Below are 21,726 nucleotides of genomic sequence, written 5' to 3'. Positions count from 1 at the left end.
TCTTCCTAAGAAGTTCCCGAATGAAGGCAGCCTCATAATAATAAAGGAACAAGTCGGCAAGAAGAGGTGCACAATTCGTTCCCATTGGAATGCCGATAGTCTCTTGATTAATGTGATCACCAAATAAGATATATCACTGAACTTGTTTTTACTAAGGTCAACACGACGGTTGCAACTATTGAGGAAAGGTGTCTACCTATCCTGTCTGATCACCTAAGATCATTCCTAGTTTCTTTGGGTTCGTGATGATCAGTGTAAAGTTGTCTTTGTAGCGTTTTGTTCACATGAATGTTTGTTCGTCTTCTTATGTTTTTGTCATGGCTTTGTCAGTTTTGCTCGATTTTTTAATATCCCCCTTCCGGTATCTACCGCTTCTTTTTATCAAAAGTGGTTATGTTGTCAACAGTAATTATATGTGAACTATATGGTTACTATAGTTGGTATGTATAACCAAACAATTTATGAGAACACCACTTTATTAGTAATGTATAATTTTAATGGTGATAGTAAGGTCTATACTTTATTATTGTAAACTGTATTGTATGATACAAAGTCTTATCTTCGGTATGATATTCCATGCCCTGGATCTGAAAATGAAAACGATATTATTGCATCATTCTATAAATATTCAAACCAACACCTGCAATGAGAATCTTCCTGATCACCTGAGATCACCACAAATTTTGTATGGGTTAATGTTGCTAATTTTTTGTTATATAATATTTTGTGGACTTGCTTTTCTTTTGTCTTCCATGTCGTTGACAGAATCGTTACAGCCTCTGCGCTTTGAAGACATGTTTTATCCATGTTATGATTAATATTCATTAAAGCATTTCATTTAATGGCTTGGTAATCAATAATACTAGTAATCTGCCATAGGTGCCGTGATGAAGTAAGTTATTAGTTCATACTTATATTTGATATTCATCCTTTACACATATGAAAGGCTGAAATCTCTTTACTTCTTTATTCTAACATTTTTAGACCGCTTTGTCTCGTCTCTTTTGTTTCCAAATTATTCACCACTCTTTATATTTAAGCACCTCGTTTTTATCTATTTCCCTCCTCATGTTGTTCTTGTTCCCCGAGGGTATCACCAGCCGAGGAGTCTGCAATTCTGTGTTGACAGGAATTAGCATTGATATGCTCATAACTATAAATTATTTTTTTACAAAACCTTGAATTTTTGAAATACTAAGGCTTTTCTACTTCAGAAAAATATTGACCAGAGCGTCAATGATAAGTCTTTTGTAGACGAAACGCGCGTCTAGCGTAAGTATAAAGCTTCAATCCTAGTATGTATGATGAGTTTAATTATCCGCTATTTTTGTGCATTACTGTGTAAACAGTTACCTTTTGGAAGAACCTTATGCCTTAAATATACTTACTACTTGTACATTCACACATCCTACAGTGAGCCACATCGTACTTTATACATGATGGATGACAATCTGGTGGCAATGGATGACATTCGCTACCTAGAACCAACATTTATCAACTTAATATATTTTGAAATGAAAGTAATGATTAAACTCACACAGGGAATATAATCCTACGATAGCTATAGTCATTCGTGCCTCTTTTATCCGACTTATCATGTCCGCGTAGTACAAAGCAGGGTTAATATTGATATACTAACGACGTGTTCCCGTCTGTAATATTCATATTAATTTGCAACTGGACGATAGATAAGCAGACATCCATCATCATCATCGTTATGCCTTTTTTTTATTTAGCGATTCGTTGCGTGTCTATGTTGCTATACAGTTAAACTTTTAGCTGTGAGTGGCCCTGTTGCGGGTAGCTATAAACGCTTCGGACTCAATTATTCTGTTACGTTTTTATATCATTTTTTAGCTAACAAAAACAACTATCATGTTTTATAATAAATGATGAGCTCAGAGGCGGATTTAGGGGTGGCCAGGTGGCCCGGGACCCTCCTTTTTTTGGGAAAAAAAATTGGTTGCTTATATAGGGAATCACTGAGGCGTGACTGGAGCGGGCCCCCTCTTAGGCAGTCATTTAATTTTATTTGTAACTGATGCTATTTCGAGTTACAATTTTGAATTTAGAAAGCATGGAATGGCGTTATTTTATTAGCAACAATATTAAAATTACAAAGATCATACACGGATGTTTAAAGGTTTTACCTCCAGTCATTCCTGCACTACCCCCACCTCCTGATGACATTCCTCCTCCCATGGCCCCTCCTCCTCCTCCGCCTCCCATCATTCCACTGCCACTTCCTCCTCCCGTCATTCCTCCAACACTTCCGCCACCGGATGTACCCCCTGTCATTAGACTTGTACCACCTTTAATACACGCAAAAAATGTATAAAAAGTAATAAATAGTAACAGTTGGTTACTTTTTGTTTCATATGAGAATAAAACAAAAAAAAATCACATAGTTGTTACTTCCTTAGTTGCACATCCAAAGCAAAATTATCTATGTATTTACTGCATACTCCAAATGAATATTTAATTAAGAAAGAAAGAAATCTAAATGTCTCTAAACAGTGAGTCAACGTATGCTTTGAAATAAATAGTCTAGCTCTTTTTCGTTTCAAAAATATACCAACTCTACAAATGAGGCCGAAAAATTCAGTGAAATTAACAAATAATTAACATAAAACAACGGTTGGAAATTAAACTTGTCTTTGATATATTTAAGTCTGCGTTTCAATTTTCAATAGAAGTATACATGAACTCCGATTTATTAACATATTTACCTGAGGTTCCGCATTCGTGGCATTCTTCCTTAACCTTCTGTACTACTTGAACCTGTTCACAATTATTACATGTCTCTTTTTGCTGTTGAACAAGGACAACTTGCGGTTTTGTTTCTTCACACGTACTACATGCCTGACATTGGCAGGAAGGGCAACCGTTGTTATCTTTATCACCGAGGATATATCCGTGTTCACAGGTTGCCATACAGGATATTGTAGCATCACAACTACGAGATGTGTGGCAATCATTGCATGTTTGTTCTACAGTGTACAAATGTGTTCTACAGTGTGCAAGTTTTTAAACGTGTTCTACCGTATACAAATGTGATCTACAGTGCCGACCTATTAGAATATTCCTACGAGTTAAGAGGTAACCACATGAATAAAAACTGTATGCAAATAGCGTTTTGTTTTTATGTGATGAGGAAGAATATATCTTTCTCTTCTTTTTTTTTGAAAAGCTTCATTTAGTTGCACTGCAATTTATGTCTCGATGATCCATAACCGTTTTGTTCTTTGCATATTGTTATAATTTAATCCATTTTAGCGTTCTTTTGCTCTGTGAATTTACAAATTGATATGTCACTAACCCTAACATCATATGACATTTAAGCCTTTTGTGTATTTTGGTTTTTTTCACACATCGTTGTCATTATAATGGAATTTTATGCGACTGTCATTCAAGTTTTACTAGCTTTAAAACAAGGTTTAATCAACAATAATCTTCATACGAAAATGTGTGCACCAAGTCAGGAATATGACAGTTCTTGACCATTCGTTTGATGTGTTTGGGCTTTTAATTTTGCCATTTGATTAGGGACTTTTGGTTTTGAATTTTTCTCGGGGTTCAGTATTTTGTTGATTTTCTTTTTGTATTACTATCATTAGATAAATAGTGATGCTTTTTAACTCTAATGATACTTAAATAGGGAACTGCAAACCAACAACTCAATTTTTATATTGACAAGGTGTTTTTCGGTTGTTTTCATGACCTGTTGGACTCATGACTCACCATGCTCCTGGATTTTGCAATTTCTATATCAAATTGTATTGGTATAACAGTGTTGATGACTTATGACTCGCCATGCTTCTGGATTTTGCACTTTCTTTATCAAATTGTATTGGTATAACAGTGTTGATGACAACAAAGCAAGAGATGATTATCATGCATCGTACCTGGTCATATTTTAGGGTTAAAGAAGGCAGAAGATACCAAAGGGACATTCAAAGTCCATGACTTGGCGAGGAACAGACATTGTGGTACCTAACACTACAGGGAGATAAATCAGCTAAACGTTTTAATCAAGTTGTGTTGTTAAGGGGATACTAAGCTTCTCAATGATCAAAATTAGTGTGTTGTCAAACTGTTATATAAATAACAAAGGTAGTTGGTTTTTTTTATAAAATTGTTGGTTAAAAATTTTTGAAATTCTTATTTTTTTTTGTCAAAGCGTCAAAATGAATATTTTGTCAAACATTTATGACAATTAAACGATCAAAATTGACTTTAGTCACGGTGTTGGGTACCACCTTAATCCGGTCAATTTGTTGTTGTTTCAAAAGCAATGAAATACATACTTTGTACTGTAGCACAGGTACAAACAGGACAGCCATCCCGACCAGCACTACCCAATGTGTAACCTTCCTTACATGACGTCATACATTTGAATGTTGCAGGGCACTGTTTCAATAAGGTGACCGTCTCAGTTTTTGATGGTTGTTTTAAAGGCTCTGTTACAATCACTGGTTTTTGTTCTGTAAAATTATTAATAAAGTTTAAAATATGTTTATTTAATTTTTCCAAATTTTTTTTCATGTTAAACAATATTCAAATAAATTTAATCAAAATAAATGTTATTATTGGGTATGTAAATGAAATAAATTCAGTTCTAAACAAAAAAGCATATTGGCCTTCATAAAATACACCATATGTTATTTTTTTAAGTAAGAACAACCCAACTGTATAACGTCATAAGTGGTAGCATCCAATCAAGCAATACAACAGTTTAGATTATGGATTATTCTACAATGTATCTCAAAGCCAACATCAACATGTGTAAGACCAATGATTAGTATGGCAGACAGAATAACACAAGAAGATGATGTTGTTTCAGTATTGATGGACAGAGCATTTTATTATGTCTAAATATCTCGGGATCATCCAGATGTTTTTATACAGTCACATTTGGGACATCCATCCGATCCACGCATGTACGCTGATTTACAGACATCGGAGCAGGCAAATGTCCCCATGCAGTCCGCAGGTGACGTGGTTCCTAAAAAATAAAAAAAATAAAAAAACTTTAACAATTTGTACTAACCTCAAGTTTTTTGACAAATTTGTGAAAATACGTTTCATCGAAAATAAAAAAAGTTTGGAGCAAATTAGTAGGTATTGCTGAATACATTTGTTCATGTTGTATGTGTTATTTAATATTAATTTGTTCAAACATACGAAAATATTCATTGGACATACAATCTCTGCATTAAAACAGGCTTTATATCCAGTATTCATCTCAAAGTAATTAGTATCAGATTTTACATTTGAGCATTTACGTCCTATATTTAGATGTCTGAAACAGTTTCTAAAATAAATTTTCTTTTGTTTTATGTGATAAGGTACGTCGAGTTTATGTCAAGTAATAAAATTAAAAGGAATTTGATAGTCTGTTTGATGAACTTTTTTTTTTTTGATTTAAACAATATCATGGTGGAGATTTTTTTGGTTTTTTAACTTTTGTGCATGTTATGTGCATCATGAATTAAATGTGTTATTATATTGATAACCAATGTGTCGGTTTCGAATCTAAAGCATCTTTATTTTATCGCTCATACCACGAAACGAAAATAACTTCAAGACACTGGTTCAATTCTAATTATTTGTAAGTTGTTAATCTATTCGTTTGATCTGTTTGAGCTTTGGTTCAATTCTGAAAATATTTCCCAGAATTCATTAATTCTAAAACGACATGCTCTGTATAAGAAAATAACTTACTATAACCTCCAGCACATTCACATGACGGACATCCATCAGGACCAGGAATGTAACCAATCGAACATCCATGGGGACAGTTAAAGGTTGTCGGACAAGATAAAACAATAGATTTTTGTGCTGCAAATAATAAAAAAATAAAAATCTGTTATTATAGCACTGGTATGTATCTGATATACTTTATTTTGCCTTTTTAGCTTTTTGATTCAGGGGTTATTGGTGAGTCGTATATTTTTTAGATGAAACGGGCGTCTGACTTACAAAAGTTTAATCCTGCTATCTTTGATGGTTATATTTATTCTCCTAACAGACATGTTTACATGTGTGATATAACATACTAAAACTTGATAAAATCAGAAAGTTGCAGTATTTATACACAACTGATATGAGAGCCATTTCTGATAAACGAATTGTTTCTATTGTCATAATGTAATATCATATTATTCAAAATACAAATTTTAGCACTATAAGATAACCGCCAAGTGATTCCTTTACAAAATTTGAATTATGATACTCAGATAGTAGCATATTTGTAAGAATATAAAAACAAATCCATTTTTATATATTTTTCATCCCTTTCTATATATAGCTAGTTGCTTATAAGTTTAAAAGTGGAGCGAAAGATACCAGAGGAACAGTTAAACTCATATAAATCTTAAATCATGGCTTAAAATGAAAAAGACAAGCAAACAAGTAATAGTACACAAGAAACAACATAGAAAGCTACAGACTGTAATTTGTTCCAATCTAGCTACTAAGTAATATATATATATAAGGAGATTCTGTATGATTTCCATTACGACAACCACCGATCAGAGACTAAAGGAAGAGGATGTGAACGTAAGTTGAGATTGAAAACTTCAAATTAATTCCATACTTACCATTATTATTATCAGTACTTGTTTGTTGTGATCCGGTTATTTGCTGTCCTCCGGTTATTTGTTTTCCTCCGGTTGTTTGCTGCGCTCCAGTCGTTTGAGTACCACTGGTCTGTTGACTTCCTGTTGTTTGTTGTCCTCCTGATGTAAAGGGACCAGAACCTTTGCCAAGTTGACCTTGACTGTTGATCTGATTTTGATGAGGTAGACCTTGCATTGTTTCTCCATTTCCGGTTAGACAGGAACAATTAGGACAACCATTTTTATCGGCTTCTGCAAGTTGATATCCCATTGGACATTGACCCATGCAGTACATAGTCTCTGGACAATTTTTAATAATATGGGACACATCAACATTGCCATTTCCTTGTAATCCAGCAAGCCCATTTGACCCGCCTTGCATTGAATTTATAGGACCTTGTCCCCCACCTGAAGTCGGACCTTTTCCGTTCTGTATTGAACTAAATGGTCCTTGATTACCACCAATCGAAGGACCTTGTCCATTTTGCCCTGAACTAAAAGGACCTTGTCCCCCACCTGAAGTCGGACCTTTTCCGCTCTGCGTTGAACTAAATGGTCCCTTATTACCACCAGTCGAAGGACCTTGTCCATTTTGCGTTGAACTAAAAGGACCTTGTCCCCCACCTGTAGTTGGACCTTTCCCGTTCTGCATTGAACTAAATGGTCCCTGATTACCACCACTCGAAGGACCTTGGTTCCCTCCCTTTGATGGACCTTGTCCATTTTGCATTGAACTAAAAGGACCCTGTCCACCACCTGTAGTCGGACCTTTTCCGTTCTGCATTGAACTAAATGATCCCTGATTACCACCACTCGAAGGACCTTGTCCATTTTGCCCCGAACTGAAAGGACCTTGGTTACCTCCAGTTGATGGACCTTGTCCATTTTGCATTGAACTAAAAGGACCCTGTCCACCGTCTGTATTCGGACCTTTTCCGTTCTGCATTGAACTAAATGGTCCCTGATTACCACCACTCGAAGGACCTTGGCCATTTTGCCCAGAACTGAAAGGACCTTGGTTCCCTCCAGTTGATGTACCTTGACCACTGTGTGTTACTGATCCTTGTCCGCTTTGCATAGAACTAAACGGACCTTGTGCACCACCAGAATTTGAACCTATTTGTCCGTTTGTATTTCCTCCAGCCTGTGCAAATGGGTTCTTTCCAGAATTACCCCCTGCTTGGGCAAAAGGACCTTTCTCAGTATTACCTCCGCTTGCTTGTGAATACGGACTCTGTTTAAATCCCTCATTTCCAAAGAATCCATATCCAGAAGCAACAAATGGCCCTGTACCAGTAGTATTTATGCCGGCCGAAGGTCCTTGATTTCCCATGGTGTTTCCTAAGGACTGGGACACGGTTCCTGTTCCAAGACCACTCTGTGAGAGACCACTACCAGTATTGGATTGTTGCAAATTACCTTGAGCCATATTTCCACCGCCAGTTCCCATCGAATTACTTCCATGTTGTCCTTGACTTTGGCTATATCCGGTCCCTGTATTAGTCATGCCCCCTCCTGCGTTTGTCATACCACCTCCGTTTGTATTAAATGGGGATTGTCCGGTGTTCGTTCCGCCATTCTGTCCATTGTTTGTCATGACACCTTGACCATTACCCATTCCACCACTGCCTGGTGTAAAAGGTGACTGAAATCCTCCTGAACCACTTTGACCTGGTTTCATGCCACTATTTTGTGCTATGTTAGCACTTCCTGTACCAGTACCGCAATCAGTACATGAACCGGTATTCTGAGTTGCGATTTGATTGGTTGTTGATGTATGTGTATTGTCACAATCATGACACTGATTGGTTGTCTGAGTGATATACACGTGATTGCTACCACTATTGACGTTACTACAGTCATTGCATTCTACAAATTGAAACTAATAAATCATTTTGAATTTTAACTATTAATTAACATTGATGGCATCAGGTGATGAAGTAGTTTTTTTACTTTGATATATTCATATCAGTAAATTTCAAATTAAAAAAATGAATATTTACACATTACGTTTAATTTTACAATCTTAAAATTTAAAAAAAAGAATTTTACCTTCCATAAATCAAAATAAAAATTAAAAAAAGAAACGATTCCTTCAAAGGGAGGTATATGGGTCACATTTGATTAAAAGAAACAAAAATAAGCATCAACAAAATGAATCATTCGGTCATCAGGATCTTAATTGGATTTACAGAATAGAGCCTTAACAAATACAGAAAAAATAGTAAAATAAATTAGGAATAGACATGGGTGCTAACAAATCAGGAATAACTGTGAAAAATTAACGAATGAGGTATTAAAATTTTGATTAAATGTTCCAAATAAGGAAATCATTTTAAAACAAATAAAACTCAGAGTATAATGATGTATTGCGAATTTAACAATATTAGTTTAAAAGATAAAGAAAAATGAACGCCTCAAAAAATGAAATTATACAGTAACAAAGGATCCCTCAGACACTCGGGCATATAAAACAAATATTTCAAACAAAAATGTATAGCAAGGTTTCCACATGAATTGCCAGATCAATAAAAACAACAATACCTGTGTGTACTGCTACCAAACATTCGCACGTGGGACATCCATCTGTACCACATTTGTAACCAAGGGAACATTTACTGGGACAGGAGAAGGAAGACATGCACGTGACTTGTTTCTGAACTACTTCTACTACCTTGAGTCCAACAACTGAAATGATTTATAAAAGACTCGCATGATAAAACATTTGTAATTATTATCAGTACCTAGCTTTTCTGGGTAAACAACGGATTTTTTTTTCATTTGAGTACGGTGTTCTATATGTTATTTATTTTTAAATTATATTGCAAAAGCTTTTAAATCACATGTATCGGTTTTTATTCTCTAAAATTTATGTATTTATTTCGTTTATGGTTTTCCAGGAATACAATTTTAAATTCCAATAAGATAGTTCCGAACTGATGATGACGATAATCGTAATTTAATAACGAAGTGTTATATAGTTACTTCAAATTCTAATGCTTTGAATTGGCGTTTTATTTGATTTAGTTTAAACATATTTTATCTGTTTAAGTACAAATTGGATAAGACACAAGTCAAACAGACTTATGAAGTCTTCTCCATTTAACATGTATAGCAATATAATACAAAAATATATGTATGAGCATGCATGTATAGAATGGTATAGCTATTTAGTATATATATATATATATATAAATATGGATCAAAAGACGGAAAATTGAAGAAAAAGAAAATAATAATAATACAGAAAAAATATATATATATATAAATAAATAAATGAATATTTAGAAAACAGAAACACAAAAAAATTAAATACAAAATTGAAAAAACGAAAAATAAAAAAAGGGGGAAGAATTTTACTTTGATGATGATGTGTGTGCGATCATGGTTTGCTATGTAGACAATCTATTTGATTTAATTATAATAGACAATATTGTTCTCCAATGTTGGTCCGATTTTTCATCTATTTAAGCAATCAGATAAGTTCGACTTTGCGCTTGGTTTACTTGTTAGTGTGCACGTGTCTAAAAAAAGACAACTCTTGTAAAATTTGATTTAAAAAAAAATAAGACAATTTTTTTATGATTAAAGCAAACCACAAATAATTTCAAGGTCACGCCACATTTACATTCGAAGCTGCTTACTCTTAGTTTTCTATATTGTGTCTTGCGTACTTTTATTTGTCTTTTGTCTTTTGTCTTTTTTCTTTTTTAGCCATCGCGTTGTCAGTTTATTTTTCGATCTATGAGATTGACTTTCCTCTGGTATCGTTTGTCCTTGTTTTAAATGAACACATCTGTTCCGAAAAAGTCAAAGATTTTTTTTTTTAAAGAATGAAATGAAGGTACCTTGAGGTTTAATACAGCCACATGTTGGACATCCGTCAGTTCCACACTTGTAGCCTACGTTACATCCTGAGGAACAGGTCAGTTTACTAGCACAGGTCACTTCCATCTTTACTACTTGTGCTGCAATAACAATATTTAATAGTAAAGTTATCGTGGTTCCCGGTACTACGTTCCAGGTATTAGCTATTAGCATACTCTCTCACGGTTATATTGGTATATATATGTGTGTAACATACTAAATATTGCGATCGGGAACCAGTCTATGGTAAAATACACTTGAAAAGGTGAACAGCTATAAATACTACTATTCATGTGGTTCCCTAAATTTTGTAAAAACCTTTCGGATATTGGGTCCTTAGTGCTTCTCAAATTCATACTTTATTTAGATATTTTATTTTATTTATTCTAACTTACCGGTGATTAATCAGTTGACGAACCACGTGCATTGTGTAAAAAAGGAATAAGTGCAGTATCTATAATACTGTTTGTTCAAGGGTGTTTCAAACAATTAATAATAGAAAGGGCATAATTTGATCCGCTCGAATCAGACACGTTCGACGCCCATCGTAGTACACTAGGATTGACAATTTTGCTGCCGAATACCACTTGTTCTCTCCGGATACTCTGGTTGTCTCCCTAAAAGAAAACGACCCCCCCCCTTTTCCCCCCGGTATAGACAAAGTTATTTAAAGTGGCGTCAAACACAAACAAACAATCAATAGATCAGACAATTCCAATAATTATTATGTTGGAATAATTGTGAGACAGGTTACAAACAGTGTTTTATCAAACTGAAATGTTTTTTTTTCAATCACGAAATGTAAAATATCTGATTTTGGAGCAATACAATGACAACTTACGAACAACACATGCGCATTCCTGACAGCCATCAGTCTTAGTAGCTCCTAGTTGATAACCATTCTTACATGTTAACATACACATAACAGTAGACATACAGCTCATTTTGGCGGGAGCTTTTGTTGGTGCTGGTGTTGGTACTACAAACATATATGACAGATTAGTGTTTTGTATACATTTTGGCGGGAGCTTTTGTTGGTGCTGGTGTTGGTACTACAAACATATTTGACAGGTAAGGGTTTTGTATACATTTTGGCGGGAACTTTTGTTAGTGCTTGTGTTGGGGCTTCACACATATTTGACAGGTTAGTGTTTTGTATACATTTTGGCGGGAACTTTTGTTAGTGCTGGTGTTGGTGCTTCACACATATTTGACAGGTTTGTGTTTTGTATCAATTTAGCCGGAGCTTTTGTTGGTGCAGGTGTTGGTACTACAAACATATATGACAGGTTAGTGTTTTGTATACATTTTGGCGGGAACTTTTGTTAGTGCTGGTGTTGGTGCTTCACACATATTTGACAGGTTAGTGTTTTGTATACATTTTGGCGGGAGCTTTTGTTGGTGCTGGTGTTGGTGCTTCACACATATTTTACAGGTTAGTGTTTGTATACATTTTGGCGGGAACTTTTGTTAGTGCTGGTGTTGGTACTACAAACATATTTGACAGGTTAGTGTTTTGTATACATTTTGGCGGGAACTTTTGTTAGTGCTGGTGTTGGTGCTTCACACATATTTGACAGGTTAGTGTTTTGTATACATTTTGGCGGGAGCTTTTGTTGGTGCTGGTGTTGGTGCTTCACACATATTTGACAGGTTAGTGTTTTGTATACATTTTGGCGGGAACTTTTGTTAGTGCTGGTGTTGGTACTACAAACATATTTGACAGGTTAGTGTTTTGTATACATTTTGGCGGGAACTTTTGTTAGTGCTGGTGTTGGTGCTACAAACATATTTGACAGGTTAGTGTTTTGTATACATTTAGTCGTTTGTTGTTGTATTCAAGTTCAATTGCGTTCATTATAGTCATCAAGGTTTTCTAAAGAAATAAATTGATATAAAAAAGAGAAGATGTAGTATGATTGCAAATGAGACAACTCTCCACAAGAGACTAAAATTAACAACTATAGGTCACCGTACAGCCTTCAACAATGAGCAAAGTCCATACCGCATAGTCATTTATAAAAGGCCCCGAAATGACAATGTCTATTCAGTATTCTCTGAAATTCCACTTACGATGAGTTGGTGACGGTGAGTGAGTGAGTCGGAGTGAGCGACTGATTTTATTAAAAAATTTCAAAGTTAATTAAGACAATACACGTAAAGTGCTTTTCTGCTATGAAGTTAACAATAATTCATCTCTTTTGCACGACCTACTACTTAGTACTTGTGGCATAATGATACTTGTTTGTGAGATGAAGAACAGCAATAAAAGCGATGTTCCTTGTGTATGTTCTGCTTTTGTGTCAATAATAGATACCCCGTATCCTTTGTGATTCTATTATAAATGTAAAAGATAACATTTAGTACTAGAGCATAATTGTATCATGCTAAACATATAAAAAGTATACACGTGGTAAACAACGAACCTGGGATGCACGTGCAGGTGTTGCATCCATCTCGACCTTTAGCCCCGAGAACATATCTAGATTTGCAAGTCATCATACATAGTTTTGTTCCAGTACAGGATGCTTCTTTATGTTGTACTTGTTGTACAACGTACGTGTATGTCTTATGTGGTTGAGGTTGTGGTTTTGGTTGTTGGTGTGGTTGTTGCTTTGCGACATATACAGCTGAGGGAGAAAACATTAAACATTGAATGAAATATTTCGTTTTTCCAAACTTGATAAGCGGTACATAATTGAAAATATCAGAAATGAGATAACGAACGAATTAAGATAAAATTCAGAATCAAAAGAAAAGAAATGTGTTTTTTCTTGAAAATTGAGATATATTACGAATGCAATGTTTGTGAATATCTGTGATGTGTGATCGATAACACGTTACGCTGATCCTTAATGTTATTACTGTGTACGTGTGAGAGATATAAATTATTTATATATTTTAATTTTCAATAGTAACCGTCGTTTGGTTCTTTTTTTTTAAATATGTAAAATACAAATGTTCTGTGACAAGTACGTAAGATAGTATGTGTTTGGGTGATACGAGTGGTTGGGTTGGTAAATATTTCAAAGATCGACAATAATTATTACTTGTATACGTGGAAATGTGTAATAACATGATACTTACTGTTACTAGTGTGCTGTGTTGACACGTGTGTTGTGTGACAGGTGCATGTTTTACATCCATTTCTGTCATTATTACCAAGGGAATACTTTCCGTTACAAGTCTGCATGCATAACTTCGTTCCTGGGCATTGACTTAATGGTTTGGCCTGTGACTGTGTCTGTTCCTTGAATGTTAATAAATACGGAATAAAAATGATATCAAAAGTTAAAACTACAGACGACAGTTTCTACTACAATCTCGGACTTTGTCTAGTAGTAAACACAATAAAATCATCGAACAGTGGTGCTCCGAATGTGATAAGCGCAAACATTTTGCTTATGACCGACACAATTTTTCAAAAATAGCAGTGAGAAGTTTTCTTAAAGGACCACAAGGACGAAATATTACAAGAACTCAGATATATCTATCTATTTATTTCTTTTTCTGCCACTTTCATCTATCGAAACTGTTTTTCCACATTGTAATATGTGTAGGGTTCATGCTTTATGTAAGATAAGATAAGAATTTTATTAATCTAATCAAGAACCCATAAAGGGCATCATTTTACAACACAATATGATTGGAAAAAGCAAAACAGAAAACTAATACCATACTATAACGTTATGGACAGGATCAGAGCCTAACACAACATGTGTTTTATATAACTATTATATTAAATCTTATAACAATAAAATATCATATTTCTTCATATATTTTGTTCACATCTGGATCTTATTTCTAAACCTTTAATAATGTAATTTCCTAGGCACATGAGAGTTGGTAAATTAATGCTCATTTGTGAACAGCCAGAAATACTTCTTATCATTAGGTAGTTCTTTAAAATAAGTACAAAAGTGATAACTTTATCAAATATAATTTCCTCTGTTCATCATATAATGGACAATTTACTGTAAAATGGGTCTCATCTTCAATAAAATTTGATCCATGTGATAAGCAGTGATGACATAGACATTGAGTTCTCTCTATATATTTTTTACTATATCTATCTTTATCAATTCTAAGATCATGAGCACTCATTCTCATTTTACATATAGCTCTTCTTATACTAAAATCTTTAATCGATAAATAAACCTCCTTTACAAAGTCAGTCTTGAGGGTAAAATAATTTTCTAATTTAATATTTATACATGTACCTTGTGATAAGGTTTCAGATCTTTTGACCACCCAAAATGTTTTAAAACTATTACAAAGTTTACATTTTACAAATTTAATTAATTTATTGAGCTTTGTATCTAAATTTTGTATATCAAGTGATTGAAGTACATATTTCATAGATGAATACCAACAATTAATGTTTTCTGCATCTAAAATTTTATTACAAACATAAACATCATAAAGTAACCCTTTGTCCTACTTGTTAAGCCTGTGTACATATTTTACCATAGATATAATGACAGAAAAATAAAGAGGAAATCTTGCAACCTCTGATAACACTGCTAAATTTGAGGCTTTCTTATTTACACCAAGAATATACTTTAAATATCTGAAATGTGATTTTTCCAAATAATCATTTATGTAGATTAATTCAAATAGATAATCACTTTTTTTCTTGCAAGCAGCAGGGTTAATTTTAAATGAACCCCAAATGTCACTACAATATATTAATAAAATTGGTTTTATTGTGTGATCATATAAATGAATTGCAGTATCAATACTTGGATTACAAGCTGACATGGATTTTTGTAATTTAAATATTGCCTTTAAGGATTTTTTGAATAGCTCTTCTTTCCCCTGTTGAAAAAGACCACTAGAAGTAAAGACTATCCCTAAATATTTACATTTATTAACACGTTCTATAGCCTTTTTATCTAAATAAAATGATTCCTTCAAAAAATTTCCAGGCTTGTTAAAAATTTAAACTTTTGTTTTGGACAAGTTTACATCTAGACACCAGTCAATACAATAAGTATGCAATATATAAAGTCGATTTTGAAGACCTTTTTTAGTGTTTGATAATACAATAATGTCATCAGCGTACATAAAAAAATCAATTCTACGCCCATTGATATCAACAGCATCTGGACTTGGCTCAAATTTTGGAGGCAGATCGTTAATGAAAATCTTAAATAAGTTTGGACTTAGAACATCCCCTTGTCTTACCCCAACTAGTGAACTGAAAGATGATGTTAATTAAACTCATCATAGATACCAGGACTAAATTTTGTATATACGCCAGACGCGCGTTTCGTCTACAAAAGACTCATCAGTGACGCTCGAATTCAAAAAAGTTTTAAAAGGCCAATTAAAGTATACATTGCCCACTTTCACAGACATTTCATTCTTACTGTACATATCTTTTAAAATAGTATAAAATTTTCCAATAATTTATATTTAATACCACAATTTATGACCCTGTCGAAAGCCTTTTTAAAGTCCACAAAGCAAGCATAGATTTTCCCCCCTTTTTTGTTAGTATATTTGTCTAATATGGTTTTGAAAACAAACAGATGATGTATTGCTATGCCTCTGTAGTTTTCAGGTTTACTAGGACTCCCTGCTTTAAAAATTGGACATAAAAAAGATAATGACCATTTGCGAGGGTATGTTCCATATATATATGATATATAAAAATTAAGCCAAAGCGCAATTCCATCTTCACGTATTGTAGACTATAAAGTTGTGAATGATATAATGCTTTTTGCACAAGGGTATAAATACCAAACTATGATATTTAGTATTTTCATTTTTCAAAATGAATTCACTGTGGTTGATTTCAAATATATATATATATATATGTGTCTGATAAGATTAACACCTGTTTGATTTCATTCTAACATAGTTTCGCATTAGAAATGTATTTATCCATAATATACTGAACAGTTCTGTTTTATTCTACATGTATGTGTTGTATTTGTAAGTGCTAACACGTCTTGAAAGACCATTTACCTTATGTCCTCCAAACATGCCACCTCCTGGCATTTGTCCAGGTACAAATCCTCCGCCACCCATATGGACTATTGTAAAAAAAATAATAAAAGTCAAAAACATGTTATAACGATTGGCAAACATATTTTGCTTAATTGATTGTTGTTACTTTAATTACCAGTGGAAATGAATTTCGTTTTTTCAAGTGTTTTTCTCAACCTGTCTTTGTTCTAAACATAGTTAGATTGGCAATGTGTTTATGATTATGTTTATAATCATGTTAAACTTAGATGTTTTTTGTTTTATTCCTGAAAACTATAGTTCTAAACACGTTGAAAAGTGTTTGAATCAAGACATATGTTCATCTAATGTGTTTAGATATTAAACACAATCTAAACACTTAAAAACTAAACATGTAAAAGAAGTGTTTATTTTCATATTTTTTGTTAAAACGAATATAAAACTATGAAAGTTCTAGCAATGTCTTATAGAAACAAATACTAATGTAACAGCATGAATATATGAGGCAGGGCACTTTAAAAGTCTGTCACAAAAAAATAAATATCTGAAATAATTCTTTAGTCATTGATAATACCTGAATACATATGTGCTTACCTTGTGGCATTCCGTGGTATCCTCCAGGGTGGAAATTTACTGAAATGCACACCAAAATGTGGACGATTATTTCAGAAAACAAGTACATTTTGATAGGAAAACGATGGTGGCAATGCTTATTTATCCCTCTTGTAAGAAAAAGATTAATTATTCATTTTGCGATTCAGTAAGAAATAGTATTATAATAGGTTAACATTTCTCAAGTGTCTGATCGTGTCTTAAGTTAGATCCCGACACTAAGGGAAATAACCCAATTACGACTGGTTCCCTGTATTTACGCGCTAATATGACGCTTAGAAATCGGAGACCTGGGAACAGTTATAGTGTCGTCTGGTAACGAGTAAACAACCGCGATGGCTCGTTTCCGGAAGAACGGGAAGTTTAACAGAAAAATAAACTTCGTACGGTCAACAAAGATGAAATACATGAACAAGATATGTACCGACGATCATCCATATGTGAAATTTACTGACAATTTACAAGATGATCATGACATTATAATTAAAATTGTAAAAGAAAAATATATTTTATAACATGTATGTTTTGCGAGAAAAAGTTCTCAATCAACATAAAATACCATACTTCTTTTTCCCATTCTCCCTCCTTTCACAAGAATATAGTTCATCTACCACTTTAATACTCACATACACCGCAAGCGCAGAGAAGACATCCCCTTTCGTCAAGTTTAAAACAGCCCGGTGCACATCGTGGAGGGTTTGGGCATGGTCCGTACGCCCCTGGAACAGATTTTTTTAAGTATCAACTATATGGATAAGATATGTAATAATGCTGATTCGCAAAAATGTTATTATAATAATGATAGGAAAATAGCTTATCAAATTGTAAATATTCCATTAAACACTATATCTGACTGCTACTTATAACATCAACCGTACGTATTTTACCACATCAAATGCGCTTGGTGACAGCTTAAAACATCTTTTCAGTGGTAGTCGAGCCTAAAAATGGTTAACACTCTAGTCTTCAACCGAGGCTATTATTTCGCATATACATGTAGTAATTTTAAACACAACTTTTATTACATTCACTCTACTTTATAAAGAACCAAAAAACTAATAATATCGTTATTTCTACTAATTAAACTTTAGTAAGAAACATTAAAATGGAAAGGCTTCATACAACATGTTTATTTCTATTGCGCTAAGTATCGCTCAATCATGTTGACAAAATATTTCACGATTTCATTTATTCTTAAAATGTCGCGATCAATGGGTTAAGCTGACATGAAACTTAAGCAGAGAAACAGAAGTGGGTGCATTTTAAAAAAAAATCTTAAATCATGCTGTAACAAATATGTCGTTTTATCACAACAATACTCACAAATTGATGTAATTGCTATTGAGATGGTAATCCAAAATATCATTCTGTTTGTTCTTTCAGTTTGTTCGTCCCTCTTTTGGTCAACTTTAATTTACAGTTTTTATTGACGTCTGATTATTTTCCAGTTATCACCGGAAGTAAGCGGAGGCCACCAATCAGCAAGTGTGTTCATATTTATCGCATCACGACTAAACTTTTCTGCTGTCCTGTTATCGCGAATAATGTGATAGAATTGTGTATCTATCAGCGACACCTGTCCTGAAACGTAAGACCTATCGGTCATTAGATCATGACTTTTTATTTTAAGTAGCAAATACATGTTCATTTTTAGAATTACTTTAAAATGTGGTTGATAATAAAATTATGTACATTTATCATTTCATTGTTCGAGTTTTTATCTGTTTTCTTTTCTTTAAGTTGGCTTGTCTTTTTTGTTTTGTTTTGCTAAACATGTGCAAATTATATACTAGATACGTATCCGATTTCTTATGTTGCGTAAAAGTACGAGTTAAGGTGGTACCCAACACTTTAACTAAAATTAATTTGGCTCCTTTAATTTTCTTAAAATTTTGACAAAGTATTTACTTTGACCCTTTGACAAAAATATAAAAATTTCAAAAAATTTTAACCAACCATTTTATCAGAAAAATTACGCTGGTTATATAGCAGTTTGACAAAAACTTATTTTGATCTTTGAGAAGCTTAATATTCCCTTTACAACACAACGTAATTAAAACGTTTAGCTGACTTTACAGAGTTATCTCCCTGTTGTGTTAGGTACCACCTTAAAGCAGTTTTGGGCTGTAGTAACATGTATCACTTCTTCTTCACTACATATAGTATCACATGATTACCTTTTTTTGTGGCTGAAGCGAACTTCTACCGGTGACTTCAATGTTTGTTTTTAGAGAAATATTTATTCTAAACAGGCTACTTATTATATACATGTAAAATTGAGAATGGAAATGGGGAATGTGTCAAAGAGACAACAACACGACCGTGGCCCCTAAACAAATGTATACTAGTTCAGTGATAATGAACGCCATACTCATTTCCAAATTGTACACAAGAAACTAAAATTAAAATACTAAAAGACTAACAAAGGCCATGAACTTGTCATGATTGTATTAAAGCAGTTTTTGGCTGTAGTTACATGTATCACTTCTTCTTCACTACATATAACCAACTTCCGAAGCAAGGTTGTCGGCTCTCCGGACATTCCCGAAGTCCTGCGTTGATTGCCGAGTTTATGAGCTTCAGTCTTTGCTTGGAAGTTGACATATAACATCACATGATTACCTCTTTTTTTTTGGCTTAAGCGAACTTCTACCGGTGACTACAATGTATGTTTTTAGAGAAATTTTTATTATAAAGAGGCTACTTATTATATACATGGAAAATTGAGAATGGAAATGGGGAATGTGTCAAAGAGACAACAACCCGACCGTAGAAAAAAATAACAGCAGAAGGTCACAAACAGGTCTTCAATGTAGCGAGAAATTCCCGCACCCGGAGGCGTCCTTCAGCTGGCCCCTAAACAAATATATACTAGTTCAGTGATAACCATGTTTTATTGTTGTCAAATATTCTAACGACTTGTACGTAAAATTAAGAATAAAAATTGGGAATGTGTCAAAGCGACAACAACCCGACCATAGAGCAGACAACAGCCGAAGGCTACCAATGGGTCTTCAATATAGCGAGAAACTCTCGCACCTGGAGGCGTCCCTCAGCTGGCATATTTTTTTCTACCAATATGCAGCAAAGATTGGCATATTCTAAGTTCAAGCGGATTCACCCGATAATTGCCGATGGGCTTGTTGTGGTCTGCTTTGCCAACTGTGTTGTTGTGCCGATAAAACTATAATATTTCTTTAAAAAAACGTGTTGAATTTCATCATGGACACTGGAAAGTACTGTAACTTATCAATGCGAAAATCTCAATTTTGTTATCTTTATTTATTAACCAACTAAGTACATTATTGCCAAAAATAACTGTTTATTATAAACCCTAACTGGGCTTAATACAGACAAACTGGGCATTAATACAGGGTCATTACAGAAAAAACAGGGCCATTAAGGAAAAAAGGAAAAACAGGGCCATTACAGAAAAAACAGGGCCATTGCAGAAAAACAGTGTTAATATCAAATATAATATATTTAACATGGCCGCCGATTTTCAAATATAGGGATCACTGTTCATCCTGTTTTTCAACACATAACTTCTGTCAACTTAATATCTTGGATATTTGGTATATTAAAAGCTTTATGATGGTGAAGTACAAACTGTTTTTTTCAAACTAAACTGTCATTAAAAGAGTAGAGAGTACATCAAGTTTGCAGCAACACATACACTTTTGTTCAGTTGGTTAATAAATGTATTAAGAAATGTGTGTTTTTATAATGTCCCTTTTATATGTCCTTTGTCAGTAATAATGGCCTCGGATGTCTGTTATGGCTCTCGGCGTTGCCTCGGGCCATTACAGACTTCCTCGACCATTATTACAGACCTTGGAAATACAACAGGGCCATTATAAAAACACCCATTCATTAATACTAGATTAATCAATTAGGTTACTGAAATAATTTCACAGTCGCAAGAAATTATGCTTTGCAGAACTTCATTGCTCTCACACTACACGTTGCAATTCCTTTTTGACAAAATATGTTGTAATCCAATAGAAAAATTCAATTTATGGAAAATATGAAAAAGCGGCAAAAATTAAAAAAAAAAAGGACGTGCAATCAAAAAACGCAATACGAATGAAAAGCTACATAATTATGTAAAAGCAAATAAAAAATAATAGACAAAACACAACATGACAGACTTTAGACTCGGCAACATCAACTCCGTATATACCTCGAAGGTATTTTCAAAATTTACAATAACGTTTTAAGCTTTAATTCTTTACCTTTTGTATGTTCTTGATGTACAATGTTATTCATTGAAATAATATTGGAGACTTTCGAAAATTTAATCAAAGCTTACACAGCCATAGAAAAAGATACAAGTCAGAAACTTCTTTAAAGATACATGCAGTAATTTTAAGAATTAAGGAGAAAATTGTCCAAACATTTGTGATATCATTTGTCATTTCTTGTTTAATTCATACGTTTACAACGGTAAGAAAGTGTATCTTTAAGTTGTTATGATTATCAACCCGTCATGAGTTTAACCGCACGTGGATGTAAAATTGGAGAGAGAGAGAGAGAATTGAAGGGGCAAAGTTTGCGTATAACGAACCTATATAAAAAGGAGATGTGGTATGGTTCGATTCCCGTTTCGGGATGAAATTTCAGGAACTGAATTTTCGGCTCTCCCTTGATACAA

At 33.8% G+C, this 21,726-nt stretch overlaps 1 protein-coding gene across 1 annotated transcript; it reads right to left on the bottom strand.

Annotated features, from left to right (window-relative positions):
• Nucleotides 1–458: 458 nt before the first annotated feature.
• On the bottom strand, nucleotides 459–18,624 carry LOC139494406 (uncharacterized). Its single transcript, XM_071282570.1, has 17 exons — nucleotides 18,396–18,624; nucleotides 17,699–17,791; nucleotides 17,055–17,093; nucleotides 16,461–16,528; nucleotides 13,575–13,737; nucleotides 12,914–13,117; nucleotides 11,329–11,466; nucleotides 10,469–10,588; nucleotides 9,165–9,308; nucleotides 6,603–8,489; nucleotides 5,725–5,841; nucleotides 4,892–5,005; nucleotides 4,308–4,484; nucleotides 2,730–2,990; nucleotides 2,151–2,312; nucleotides 1,389–1,478; nucleotides 459–587 (listed from the first exon to the last, which is right to left on the bottom strand). Exons 1-17 carry the CDS (start codon nucleotides 18,436–18,438, stop codon nucleotides 556–558), a joined length of 3,852 nt encoding a protein of 1,283 aa, XP_071138671.1. The 5' UTR covers nucleotides 18,439–18,624; the 3' UTR covers nucleotides 459–555.
• Between the last annotated feature and the right edge of the window lie 3,102 nt (nucleotides 18,625–21,726).

This window comes from Mytilus edulis, chromosome 11 (genome assembly GCF_963676685.1).
Source record: "Mytilus edulis chromosome 11, xbMytEdul2.2, whole genome shotgun sequence".
Classification (NCBI taxonomy): domain Eukaryota; kingdom Metazoa; phylum Mollusca; class Bivalvia; order Mytilida; family Mytilidae; genus Mytilus; species Mytilus edulis.
The sequence above is the reverse complement of the archived record's forward strand: the minus strand, read 5'-3'. Positions and strand labels throughout refer to the sequence as shown.